This window comes from Alternaria incomplexa (assembly GCF_024043165.1).
Source record: "Alternaria incomplexa strain BMP 0042 chromosome Unknown scaffold_1, whole genome shotgun sequence".
Lineage (NCBI taxonomy): Eukaryota > Fungi > Ascomycota > Dothideomycetes > Pleosporales > Pleosporaceae > Alternaria > Alternaria incomplexa.
Genome location: NW_026249850.1, coordinates 3747380 through 3761149, shown reverse-complemented (window position 1 = coordinate 3761149; position 13770 = coordinate 3747380). Strand labels below are relative to the sequence as shown.

General features: G+C 53.8%; 3 protein-coding genes and 1 non-coding gene across 4 annotated transcripts; 1 reads left to right on the top strand and 3 right to left on the bottom strand.

Annotated features, from left to right (window-relative positions):
• Positions 1–3570: 3570 nt before the first annotated feature.
• On the bottom strand, positions 3571–6012 carry J4E90_001332 (uncharacterized protein; the record flags this gene model as incomplete). The annotated part of the gene is made up of 1 exon (XM_051430920.1): positions 3571–6012. One exon carries the CDS (start codon positions 6010–6012, stop codon positions 3571–3573), a length of 2442 nt encoding a protein of 813 aa, XP_051296407.1.
• A 1230-nt stretch (positions 6013–7242) lies between these two features.
• Positions 7243–7328, bottom strand: J4E90_001331. The gene has a single exon. It is a non-coding gene; the product is annotated as a tRNA-Asp (tRNA).
• A 2169-nt stretch (positions 7329–9497) lies between these two features.
• J4E90_001330 (uncharacterized protein) lies at positions 9498–10536 on the top strand (the record flags this gene model as incomplete). The annotated part of the gene is made up of 3 exons (XM_051430919.1): positions 9498–9616; positions 9676–9840; positions 9891–10536. The coding sequence occupies 3 exons, from the start codon at positions 9498–9500 to the stop codon at positions 10534–10536; spliced, it is 930 nt and encodes a 309-aa protein (XP_051296406.1).
• Positions 10537–11783: 1247 nt separating this feature from the next.
• J4E90_001329 (uncharacterized protein) lies at positions 11784–13298 on the bottom strand (the record flags this gene model as incomplete). Its single annotated transcript, XM_051430918.1, has 3 exons — positions 11784–11927; positions 11995–12672; positions 13122–13298. 3 exons carry the CDS (start codon positions 13296–13298, stop codon positions 11784–11786), a joined length of 999 nt encoding a protein of 332 aa, XP_051296405.1.
• Positions 13299–13770: the final 472 nt, after the last annotated feature.

Genomic DNA, 13770 nt, shown 5'->3' with positions numbered 1-13770 from the left:
CTGCCACTACGGCAGAATACAACCTTCCTGCTGGACTTTGGGGTACAGAGCCAAGAGTCGGATCATTGTCCTACGACCCATCAGAGGCTCCGACAACCAGGACGAGTGTCAGCGCCAGAGCGACCGAAGAAGCGACACATTTTCACACCTGCGCACCGTTAGCTCTACCAAAATATCCTGCAGGCGCGTATCTACGTCCGATAGTGTAGTCCACACGGCAGATGCATTGGAGGGACGGGATACCATTTGGGGTAGTCACAACGCGGGCGCTACTGGAAAAGGCTGAAGGAGTTGGAGCCGCATCGCTTGTGTCGACACACCGCCGCGAGACGAGGTCTCGTCCAGGAGCTTAACCTCAGAAGCCGACACCCTGCTCCGACGCTCCTCTCGGTCATAATTCTGCCGGCGAACGGTCTCGTCGCGAGGCAGCGTCAGAATAGCGTAGTAATTTATCCCGCGTGCGAGATTTTCCCGGGATGGTACCAGCCAATAGCGCGACATGCATTTACGGCACCTCCCCGGCCGCTACGAGGAGCTTGACAAGCTTCTCTTCCTCGACTGACAGCTAACGTGGGAGACCAAGAGAAATCCGGGACACGAGAGCGTTTGGGGGATAATGCGGGGTTCCCATCGTGTGGTGGCCAGGTTCTTGACTCGTCCTTAGCTCGGCCCCAAGCTCCACAAGACGCACGAACAAGGAAGCTTTCTCCACCTAAGCCTGCCAACCTTTCCGCCTCCTTACTGGGCATGTAACCTACGTGCAGATGGCGCTGCCGTGAGAGACACGAGAGGCGACCGGCGTGGCCGCTTGATCGGTAATTGATCAGACGATCAGCGGTCCGCTTACTGCGCGAGGGTTAGTTCCAACGCCTGCAATGGCCGACGAGACGGGTCGACCTATTGAACGTTGGGAAAACCACAGTTGGGAAGGTCATCCGGCATTCCTGGCTCGGAAGACCGACGCCGACCGCTACTGGCGATGGACAAACGTGGAGTAGAGGCTTCCGGGGTTGACTCTGGGGTCTCATGGATGGTGTGATTTAGCAGGCCTTGCATCTAGGATCTCGGCATCTCGTACCCCACCATCAGTTCAAGTATAAGAGGCACATGCACCTTTGTACAGTTGAGTCGTCACTGCCTTTCCTCCCTGTCCGACAGACGTAGGTTCCGCAGCTCAATCACGACCTTACTCCGATCTACCTACACCAGCATCGCCCATCATGGTCGTTTGGAACCCATGGAAGGAGAACTTGAAGCACACTCCCAAGGAGAGCCTTAACTGGCGTCTCTGGTACGGTGTCTTCGGTAGGTTATCTCACCTCCCTTGAGACAACACCCAACTAACTCGCCGTAGTTTTCGGTCTCATGGGCGCTGCTCGTGGTATCGACGAAGGCCTCATCGGTACTACGGCCGAACTCGACCCCTTCAAACGCAAGTTCGGACTCGAAGAAGACGGCAGCAAGAGCGAGCACGAGATCGCGGAGCTCCTATCGAACATCACATCCATGGTGCAGATGGGTTCCATCTTGGGTTCCCTCATCGCCTTCTTCATCACCGACAAGATTGGTCGTCTCTGGGCTACTCGCCAACTTTGCATTGTCTGGGTTATCGGTATCGTCATCTTCCTCACCAGCTCTATCACTGGTTCCGTTGGACAAATCTACGCCGGCCGCTTCATTGCTGGTATCGGCATCGGACAGACCACCGTCGTCGCACCCACCTACCTAGCTGAGACCGCACCCAGGGCCATCCGTGGTCTCTGTGTCTGCGCTTTCGCTGGATCAGTCTACATCGGTATCATGCTTGCCTACTTCGCATCATGGGGTTCCTCCATCCACATCTCGTCTGCCACTGATGCTCAATGGCTCGTACCCAACAGCATGCACATCATGTTCGCCGGTCTCATCTTCACCCTCTCTTGGTTCGCCAAGGAGAGTTCTCGTTGGTTGATCAAGGTCGGCCGCCACGAGGAGGCGCTCGACAACCTCGCACAGCTCCGCAACCTTCCCGCTGACCACCCTTACGTCACCTCGGAGATTATGGACATCAACGACCAGCTCAACCGCGAGCGCGAAGCCACTATGGGTACATCTTGGCTCGGACCCATCCGTGAGCTGTTCTCCAGCAAGGCCAACCTCTACCGTCTCCAGCTTTCAGTCCTGTCGCAGTTGCTATCGCAGTGGTCGGGCGCCAATTCCATCACAATGTAAGTCACACTCACATTCCATGCCTCGCGCACACAACTAACACGATCCCCAGCTACGCACCCAAGTACTTTGAGATGATGGGCACCAGCGGTCAACAAGAGAAGCTGTTTGCTACAGCCATCTTCGGTGTCGTCAAGTTTGTCAGTTCCATGATCTGCGCCTTCTTCCTGATCGACTTCCTCGGCCGCAAGCGCTCTCTCGCCACCGGTATCACACTCCAACTTCTATCCATGCTCTACATGGCCATCTTCCTACTCATCGACACCGGTGTCGCCGATGGCGTACCCCAGAGCTCAAGCCAAAAGCACGCTGCCATGGGTGCCATCGTCATGATCTACTTCTCCGGTTTCGGTTGGGCGCTCGGATGGAACTCGATCCAGTACCTCATCAACTCCGAGATCTACCCTCTCCGTCTCCGTGCGCTCGGTGGTTCCATCGCCATGACATTCCACTTTGTCAACCAGTACGGTAACTCCAAGGCTGTACCTCTCATGTTCATTTCCATGACCCACGGAGGCACTATGCTGTTCTTCTCCTGCGTCACCGCTGTCGGTCTCGTCTGGGTATACTTCTTCCTGCCCGAGACTTCTGGAAAGTCGCTCGAATCTCTCGACGAGATGTTCAACCTTCCTTGGCACCTTATTGGTCGCAAGGGTGCCGAGCTTACAAAGGGTTCTGGTGGCATGGCTGAGATTATGGATGAGTCGGGTGAGAAGGCTGTTGAGTACCAGATGGAGAATGCTGGTGGTGCTGAGCAGCAGACTCACCGCGTGGAGCAGAAGGTCTAAGCCACCGCGGCAGTCGTACGAATACCCTGTATATAGCATCGCACACGTCAATAGTGTTGCTGGATGTATATGAACGAAGTCATGAACACAAAGTCATTTTCTCATGCATGTGCACGTCTAACAATCTCTTAATATACTAACAAGTTACAACTACCACATGTACAATCGCACTGCTTTCACCCCATTCCCGTCAAGCATGCAAACTTTTACAGTTGAACCAATGCCCATGTTCCTTAAACAAATGCTAACTTCGACTGAAAGATCATCAGCCTCTTGGGATAGCTAAGCCAATACCCACAGTAGGGAGCGACGAACCAACTCAAACCCGGCGCCAGGTGAGTCAAAGCCTAAAGCTCAACCGATGTAGAGGACTAGCTTTGGTACCCTAGAGCGATGATAGCAATATGAAAACGTCATTCCCCAACGCCTCGCTCAAACCATGATAACCTACCCCATAACAATGCCAATGAAAATTACCCGTGCATAACTTTTGGGAAGAAAAGGAAAGGAAAGGAGCAACCAAACTGCTCACGCAATATCGTGAGCATCAAGACCACCGACACAACATCGCACCCTACACCCCACCAGCCATCGAAGCCCGCTCCTCGCGCCTCCCCCGCCTCCTCCCCTCCCCCTCATCCGTCTCCTCCGCAAGCCACAGCGCAACTTCCAGTTTCGAATCCGTCACCTGCTCCCTCGCCGCCTTCCTAAACACCCTCATCACCTCCCCCACAACCGTCACGTCATCCTCCATGAACGTAATCTGACGCAGAAACGCGTACAGCGACGTACTTCCCAACTTAATCTTCCGCTGGATCTTGGCGGTATCCAACCCAGTAGTAGTAGTTGTGGGGTGACCGGCCAGGGATGCGAAGGTCTCGCAGATATCTTCTTTTGTCGTTGTGCCGTCCCAGAGTTCGAAGTCGAGGGTGGTGACGAAGGTTTCTAGAGAGGTGGCGCCGAGGAGGGTGGTGCGTGCTTTTGAGGCTGCGCGGCGGATGGATGGGGTGGAGGGGGTTGAGGAGGGGCTGGAGGTTCTGAATGATTCTATGGTGTCGGACTCCGAGGATGAGTCGGGGATGATTACGGATTGCTCGACGGTGGTGGCTTTGGTGGTAGTGGGTTTGGAAAGAACGGTTTGCCAGAACCCGTGGATAGGAGGCGCAATGACGATGGACGGCTCCTCACGCGTGGCCTCATTTACATTAAGTTCTTCGACAACAGAGACAAGCTTCTTAATCATAGCAGGCTCCATGTTCATGACCGGTGCATCGACGGCATCAGGCTCAGCGATGGGAGGCTGGATAGGATCATAGGTCTTTTTAGCCTTCTTATCAATCTTCTGCTGTTCTTTGGGAACCGAAACTTCGATTGGCGCTACATGCATAGCCACAAGGTTGTTGTGAAGATCGCGGGTCCCTTTGTGTTCACCCGGACCGTTCGGCTTGCAAAGAAGAGAGGCGACAAAGTCAGGCTTCTTCTTCTCAACCGCTGTATGGATCTTTCGGTCGGCTTTGGTAGCCTTTTGGCTAGTCTTCTGTTGTTTTGACACAATAACCGGCAGCGAGAGAGGAGCGACATGAAGCGCAACCAGCTTCTCATGGAAGTCGCGCGTCATTTTGGTCTCGCCTAGACCATTAGACTTGGAGAGGAGAGAGGCGACAAAGTCCTGCTCTTTTTCTTCAACAGTGACAGTCTTCTTCTGGTCAGCTTTGGTAGCTTTTGACTTGGCCGTTGGGGTCTTCTGTTGCTTGTGGAAAGTGACTGGCAGCGAAGGTGGAGCGACATGAAGCGCGACGAGCTTCTCGTGAAGGTCGCGAGACTCTGTGGTCACACCAGAGCCATTGGGCCTGGCAAGCAGTAAAGCGACGTGATCAAACTCATCTGGAATGACACTGGGCTCCGTGCGATCCATCGTAGTCTCAGCAAAGTCGGTTTCAGGAAGCTTTTGAACCACATCGGACTTCGTCGTGGCCACCTTCTTAGATGCCTCAGAAGTCTTAGCTGCCTTCTTCTCAGCCTTACTAAGCTTCTGCTGCTTAGCTTCAGCGACCGGCAGTACGATGGGCGCGACGTGCAAAGCGACCAACTTAGCCTCTTCGTCGCGGGATAGGCGCGAAGGGTATAGAGTCGAGTTTGGCATCGACAGGATCGCCGAAGGGCTACAAGTCGACTTTTCAGCGCCAGTCACCTTGGTTGGCTCGGACGACGTGTCAACCGCCTCAGCCAAAGTTTCAGTCATCGAAGGCTCCTCATCCGCATCATCTATCGGAGTAGTGACATAGATGTGGGGTAGTGCAGTGGAAGCTTCGGCGAAATCGTCGTCGTCTCCAGCGACAGTGACCTGCTCAGGAGAGGCACGCTCTTGGACTAGTTGAGGAGCGTCTTCGTCTGACTCAGTATCGGGTTCCGTGGCCGTATTTGACTCAACATCGGTATCAGACTGGGCAGTCTCGGGCGCATCAGCGGGCTGGAAGATAGGTTCAGTGTCGCTGTCTGCCATGCGCTGCTGGATACCGTCGTCGTGGCTGTGGACGGCACAAGAATGATGCGCAGAATGGTTGGTATGAGTGATGCGCTCAACGACGCCATCGACAACGCGCTGCTCGACGATGTCGCTATAGCTGTAGCTTGGGCGAACAACTCGCAGAGGGGCAATACGTTTCTCTTCAGCGCTAGCTTTGGTTTTCTCCATAGTCGCTTCGATTGCGTGAGTCCGGTTGGCAGGAGGAGGAAGCGGTTTTCGGTTCTTCTTCGCCGGTCGTCGTGAGGGTCTGTTGGGCTGGGCCTTGAGTATTGCATTTTTGCCCTTGGACATCAACTCTTGCGCCGCCTTTTGCTTAGCAGCTTCGAGCTTCCTCTTCTGGATAGCAACATTTTCAATGCGCTTGGCCTCTTTCTCCGCAGCTATCTTCTTGAAAGCTTCCTGTTTGGCGAGATCGAAAGGAGTGTTGGTATTGGTGCTGTCAGCGGCGACGGCATCAGATGCATCGGTGATGGTGTTGGTAGCAGACATCTTGTTAACTGCGTACGTGGCTGGCTGGAAGCTTTCGGTTGTGTTATTATGTGGCTGGATGAGGTTGAATTTGGGAAGGCTTGTGAACAAAGGTATGTGAAGCTGTGACCAGGTAGTTCAAGAATGTGGATTGAGTGTGAAACAAACCAGTTGCTCTGTATGGGCGGGAATAAGAGTATTGCTCAGATCTGCTCGTATGAAAGTGGAGTAGAGAGCTGGTGTAGTGAGAGTTGCTCACCAAAAGGGGGTGTTTATATGGTACAGCGTGCAAGACTCCGCTAAAAGCTCAGACCAAGCGTGAATGTAGCTCGTGCTTGAGGTACCTGACAGAAAGTTAGACCGTGACCCGACTATGCGTTAGTGAAACAACGGGTGAGGAGTCTTGTCTTTCACTGACAATGCGATGACCGTACCTGCAAGATGGTGGACTCGTCCGCGCTCGCCAGGTACTTTTGGACAAGGCGGTGTCCCCAATTACATCCTGCCTCTCTGCGCTAGGAGTTGTATAGAGACAATCCAACTTTGGGTTAGACTGTCATGACTGGGTCTCATCGAAGCCGCATTATCTAGCGCGTGGTTGCGTCTGGCATGGTCAACACCGTGTTTGATACCGCCAGCCGTGATTCACCTGTGGTGTATCTGAGATTCGTATCGGCCCAGGACCAGAGCGGACCCGCGGTGCTACTGATTCATCAAGCGCCGGGGAGAAAGGAGAACCGCATGATATCGAAGGTATGCCATGGAGTGTTCGGACAATTTGAACTGCGTGCTGGGTGTGCGACCAGAGGTTCCTCCACATGAGAAGACTAGATGTAGCTGGCGCGACCCACGAATTCTCAAAAACGCTTCTTCGCGTCCGACTGTGACAGCAGTAATGTTCGATTGGATTTGTGTAGGTTGATGCGCCGACGAGGTGATGACATAAGGAGGCAATTGCGTCAAGAAGCTGCCCAGATGTGGTGGCATTCGTCAGCACGGCGCAGCAAAATGTGGCATGCCGGGTCGCGTCGCGTTTGCTGCAAAAATACTCTCAGTTCCGATAACATCTTGAGACAGTACTGTTAACGTTGAAAAAGATATAAGGCGGCCGTCACTTCGCGACGACTGGCATGGTGGAGAGTTGTGGTGGTTGAGGTTTGGAAGTGGCAGACCACAACCGACTCCCATCCCGATTGCACCTGGCCCGATCCTGTGATGCAGACAGTAGTAAAAGCAAAAACAAAAAGTAAGCTCTCCAGCGGGGAATTGAACCCCGGTCTCCCGCGAGTTGCCTAATAGGTGACAAGCGGAAATACTGACCACTATACTACTGAAGATTGATCAACCAGAAGGTTGAGTAGCTGGATCGATGGGAAGAAGTAAAACATTATAGAAAATATACGTACACAACCAAGCATTGCCTGTAGCGCTGTGCTTGACTTGGCTTTTGCAGAAGCAATCGATTGAAAAAGAGGACGTGGTTCCCGCTTGAAGGTGGGGCATGAACCGGACCGGTGGCACTTGCATTCCCAGCCCCAAATTCTCGGCACTCACAAACCGTGACAAACACCCACAAATATCACAACAGCGACAAGATTGATAACCGCTGCCTGCTCCAACTATCACGTCTCATTCATATCAAGTGGTTCCTCGGCCTATCCGACATCAACGCAAGTGTCGTCTTGCCCCTGAACCCGAAGCGCCGACGGGTCTCTTGGTGGAGACCCCGAAAGAAATGATCCCGAATCTTCAGGCAGTGAGATCGCGGAAGGAACTCCAATTGATGAGTGTGTGAGGTAAGATGCGGTGTGGTTCTACCGATGACACGCGTGCCCATGTGAGGCACTGGAACCTGCCCCTGCAGCTCGAACCAGGTGCGCGGATCAGCATCGCGAATGATACCGCATCTTGCCACATACGCATACGTGTATTGTGTAGAACGGGGATCGAGATAACGCTCCATCGTTGTATGAATTCAATTCGAGTCACGAAAGATGCAGTGTATTCTCATTGTAAAATGAATATGCAGATCTACCAAATCTGCCTAGGTGGGGAGGGGAGCGCGCACAAGATGTTTGCCAGAAAAGGCAGTGTTGACGCCCATTCGCGCATGTCCGTCACCATCATCCGGGCATCGTGGAGGCTGAACCGTCGGCTCATGCCGTATCCTATCGGCGTGGAACAGCATTCTCGTGGCGTATGATGTTGTACCATGCCACGATGTAGCGCTGGGTTACTACGTGCACGAGGCTATGCACTGGGCTGTAGGCCTAAAGTTGCTATACGCGACGAGTGTGAATCTCTCAAATCTGCGAGAGAGCGTCCTGTAATGTAACAGAGTCCAGACGCGATGCGCTTCTGCTCAAGATCAATAGTCTGACGCTGTGCCGCTCGACTTGTTCTATTGTAGGCGGAACCGCGTAGACACCAACCCAGGCAGACTGCCCGTGCCATGACCCCGACTCATACCGCCAACAACTCGCAACACCATGACAAAAGGTCAAAGATGAGGTCGCAACATTTCCCATTGCGATAGGAGCGACGACGTCAGGTCTGACCGGCAACAGTGTCTACCGGAGAGCACAGAGTGGCTAGCGCTGCAACAGAAGGGAAAGTGAAGGATGGAAGCAGGCAAATCAGAGAAGAAGCGGTGGCTCATAGAGTAAGCTGCACTACCCAGTGTGCGGCGCGGGTCAGCGAGATTGAGCAGACATGGGCAGAGGGCTTGGCTGGGAATTGGAGGTGACGCGTTCTGGAATCTGGGGTCGCCCTGGGCAGGCAGGAGAGACAAAGAGAAGCGGAGTCGCAGGCTGGATGCCTTGAATCATGGTGTTGTTGGAGCGTCGGATGAAGTCGCGATGGTCGCGACGAGAGGCCCAGCCGCTGATCAACAAGCCAGTCTTTATTGCGATGTCAAATACGCTGCATTGAAGATGCTCACTGCCATCTTGATCTACGGGGGGCATGTCGGCAGGGGTGCAGCAATGCTCAGCAGGACGTCGAGTGGCTGAGCGGACATGCAGGCGTCCTCCGCCTCAGCGAAGTACGAGCACGTTGGCGCCCTCTTCTCCCACCGCCCGTTCAGCCCACGTCTTCGCTCGCTACTGCTCTGCTCTTGTTGCTATTCAATAAGAACGAACGGCATCTTGTCCTGGTCGCTCGTTGTTGTTTTTCCCACCAGCTGGAACCATTGCGCCGTGCACCTGCCGCTTCGCCCCGGCTATCCACCTGCACTTGACGGACCGAAGCGATCTGCACCGCGTCAGGCTGAATAGCAGACAGCCAGGCGCCAGTGAGGCTCATATCGCATTCTGGAATTCGACCATAACTAGACTCGACGTTTGCCACAGTCACTCGTTTATCCATCGTTCGCGCTCTCCTGCTCTGCATGCCGACGTCTTCTTGCTTGCTCGCTCCCACTGCGCGAGAGTCATAGCAGAGACGCCAGGCACTACCCGAGACGCGAGCCAGGCACCCCGCCGCGCAAGGCGCGAACCACCGACTCAATGCGCTCTAGCAACAAGAGCTATCACAACATCAGCGAGTCGGGCCATGAGAAGAGAGAGGGCACGCCGTGGTACTGGCGCCTTATAGCCCTGGCTGCGTCATGGATGATACTCGGAGGGTGAGTACTTGCCATGCGTCTCGAGGCGGCTCAGACGAAAGCATGCTAACGCCTCGAAGCTACCTCATACTGCCCGGCCTCTACAGAGAAACATACGAGCTCAAGTTCAGCCGAGCAGTCCTATCCGTCTTTGTTGTCGCGCTCCTTACAGCCGGCTACTCATTCACAGCACTGCTCTGCTTCGCCTGTCGCAATGAGCGCTTCCAAGCCGACGGCGTCTTCCTGTAAGGCCTCCATGCCTCCACCAACAGCGGAATACTAACCTTATGTGTAGACCTGCGCTCACATCTTCTGCACTCGGCCTTATCTCGATAGCCTACAACTTCGTCTCGTCGCCCAACTATCACTGGGGAAATGCCGCCATAAGCGGGACCGTGATCAGCGCCGCCGGAACAATCCTCTACAGTTCCCTCCTCCTCTGGACATACCGCCGCATAGTCAAGTCCAAGCGCCAAACCGACACACGTCAGAACCTCTGGTCCGACCAAAATTACTACAACAACTTCATCCCAAACATGTACCCCACCGCCATGCGCTCGCCCTCCCAGCCACCCGCCGCCCTATACTCCGAAGACGACCGCGTGAACCAGCAAATGGCTCTCCTCCTCAAATCAGGAGACCCGCGACCGAGTCCTGATATAAACACCACATTCAGGATAGACCTGCCAGAAGACAGGGAGCAACAGGCAAGGCACCAGCACAGCCAGGAGTTGGTGGGCACGCCTGCACAAACACACGGCGACTGGGGCCGCGACCGGTCAGACAGCAGACCCGATAGTCTTAGCGAACAATGGACACAATATGGCCGCGGACGAAGCGAGAACCGCCCGTCTAGTACAGAGGGACGAGGCAGTCATTCGCGCAACCTCAGCCGGGAAGAGCGGAGGCGCGAGATCGAACTTGGTCAAATACGCGTATGACCATCTCTTTCCCACCAGCTTCGTTCTCGTCTCTATCGTCCTTTCACGCAAGACTACGCATTCTCTACGCACACGGATAAGCGTCGGTGTTCCGGGCCTCGGCGCTTTTGGAGTTTCTCTCGCGGTTGGTTGATACCTTTGTGTATTTCTATCATTATAACTGGGACTATCTGGGAGGAGGGACGATGTACATGTTGCATGATTGCTTTGGGGCATATTATGGCGGAGTAGATTCTTTGTGTTTTTGTGTTGTTCTTACTATCTAGTGGAATCGATATTACTACGACGTACGCCTTTGGTCGCTGTCACGTCTGCTCCCATTGACGTCAACAATACTACCAGCGTCTTTATCGCTACACTTGGAACCATCGCACCACCCGCCTCCACTCGCCTCCCTCGGCTGCATGGCTCCCTATCTTCACGGCCCCATACCTCCTCCTCAACGTTAAGCCAAGGTCCACCACCTCGGGCCTCGTCCACACACACAAAGAAAAAACCTAATCATCTTGAAACACCCAATCTTCCTTTCCCGTACCCCAGAAGTCGGCTAGTCGCCCCTATCGCAACGACCGCAATTGCAACCAACTCGCAGCCTTACCAACAGCCCCCCGTCCCATCATCACATAATCACATTCCCGGGGCCGCCGCTTCTGTAACCCTCAGGAGATGGATAATCGGGAAACGGGCATGTTCGCGGGGGCGGCCGACGCGGTGACCTTCGGGGTATCTGTCACATTAATTCGCCTTTGTTACTAGGTATATCATGTTTCTTATCGTGCAACCATTCGTTGCGCGGCTTTCTCCGCGATACGGCGTTGTATTGATTTGATGATGGGGAGACTCACCGCAACGACCTTTTTGTCATTTGCTGCTGGGCGGATGGATATTGTGGCGGCCTTCTAGATGCAAGATGGAGGTAGGTAAGCGTAAGCACGTATCCGCGATGCAGGGTGGGCGGGTCAGCTGACGTTCAAGCGAGCGCGTGGGTAGATTGGCTGGTAAGGCAAGCGTGAACGTCTGGTGAAGTCTGTGGCGGTGTAGTTGCTAAAGGAGTGAACAAATGGTGCATGATACCGCAACGTAATGGATTTCATAAAAGTTCCAGTCAAATGTTTGTGTCTTGCTAATGAAACTCGTTATCGCTATTTTGACCTATTGTATGCTTCTAGGTCTATCATCTACCATATGTTTTGGTAATGATTCGAAGCCTTGAAATACTCGTTCTGTCCGTCCTTCCTTACAATCCCCTATAGCTTGATAGCAAACTGCTTCAGGTACTCGTAATGCTCAACATTAGCGGCAACGGTATCCCGGATCTGCTTCGCGCCCTCTTCGCCGTACTTCTCCTTCCACTCAGCGAAGAGCTGTCCGTCACTCTTTGGCTCCTTCTTCTACTCGTTGTTAGCAAATGTCTTCTTTCCAACTGATCCTGTTATGATATAGCTTGTCAAAACTTACGTGTGTGCGTTCCCTCAGACGATCACTGTCCAGAGCATCTTCATGGAAACCCTTCCACTTCTCGAACGCCTCCTTGGCCTTGTCTTGGTCTTTCTCCGTGTCCCATACGAGCATGTTTGGATCCCACTCAATTCCAGTAGTCTTGCAGAATGCCTCAATCATGCCGGATGGGTTGTCGAGCAGATCATCTGCATCGATGACGCAGATCTCGACGCCGCCGGTGTGGCCATTTGCCTGATCGTTGGCATCAGCCTCCTTTTGACCAGCGAACTTGGGACCGATTTGTCCCTCAGAGCGCAGATAGTCGAATAGGCGGCGGAGCTCGTCGTAGCCGGCTTCATCCTCACGGAAGTTGTAGAAGCCCGTCATTTTGTCTAGCGGAGGAATGGTGCAGCGGTAGTAAGACGGAATGGAGAATTTCGGGTGGCGGATGAGAAAGGTGAAGTGGTAGGTTGCCAACAAGTCCTTGGGAATAACGGTCGGGTTGTTGGGCTCGCCCTTGGTATCGTATGGGTAGGGAGGCTTAGAAGGGTCGCTGCGAGTGGTGACGGGCGAGAGTTCAGTGGTGTTTGTTCCTACGCCACGGCGGTAGTTGGACAGAGATGGTGCGATGGTCGCGGGCTTGCCGACGGGGGGAATCCAGTATTGGGCCATGTCTTTGATGAAAGCGCGCTTGCCCTGTAAGAGGTGAGTATGGGCTTCTTCTACGAGGCTGCATCTCGCGCCTCAGAGATCTTCGTCGAATGGGCTGTCGTGAGGCTGAAGTCAAGGCAATAAGAGTTGATGGAAGCGGAATGCTTCGGCGGTATTTCGGGCATGTGAAAGACCACATTCCTGAGGTTTCCCAGCCGAGGGGTCGTGTTGGGCTCATTGAAATTGGTGCGCTCGCTTTAGAAGGCCGAGAGATTGTGCAAGATGGGCTTCAAAGAACGTGTGGGATGATTGCAGTAGGGGCGGGGTTGATTGGGATCTGACTGGCGGGCGGATGGCTGAGGCACACAACACGCAATAGCGGCCAAGATGACGAGATTGCGAATATAAGATATCCATTGGATGCGCAAGAACGAAAAGTTGAGGGGAAATGGTACGAAGCTGAGGAGAAACATGAAAAGCATTAGTGAACGAACCTCGGAGTTCTCTCTCGCAATGCGATCAAAGATGGTCCTGTATGTGCTGTCCTCGTAACCAGACTCTTTCCTGGCCTTGGGGTCATTCTCATAACGCTCAGCAAGGCGCTCAGGTCCAAAGTAGTAGGCATCGCCGAAAGGCTCGTGAACACATTGCAGTGTATCGTGACGCGTCATGAACACCTAGAGGAATGTCAGAACCCAGAATTGGGCGAGATACGGCGAAGCCAAGCATACCCGCTCAAAGGCCGTCGAGCAGGCCCTCGGATGAGTAGCCACAAAGATAGGCTTGCTCGTCATCGTCGCGGCTTCTCGACTCTGGTAGGATCTGTATTCCAAGTATCCTAGGGAGGCGACTGAGAAATACAGTCGGTGGGATTGGTGAAGAACAAGTCCAGATATATTCCAAGCTGAACAGCGACGCACCTACCGCGAAAAGTAAGAGGGGCACTAGCAGATTCTTATACCTGAGCCCCAGACAGAAACTGCCGCCGATCAACGATTGCTAGATGGAGCCCACAATTGCTGTTCGTTGAGCAGCAATCCCTACCGGCAGCACGGATTAACAGGTACTAGCGGACCCAACCATGCAGTGTTGGCAGCTTCAATCAAAGGGTCCGGATGGACGCCTCACATGGGCGGCAGTCAC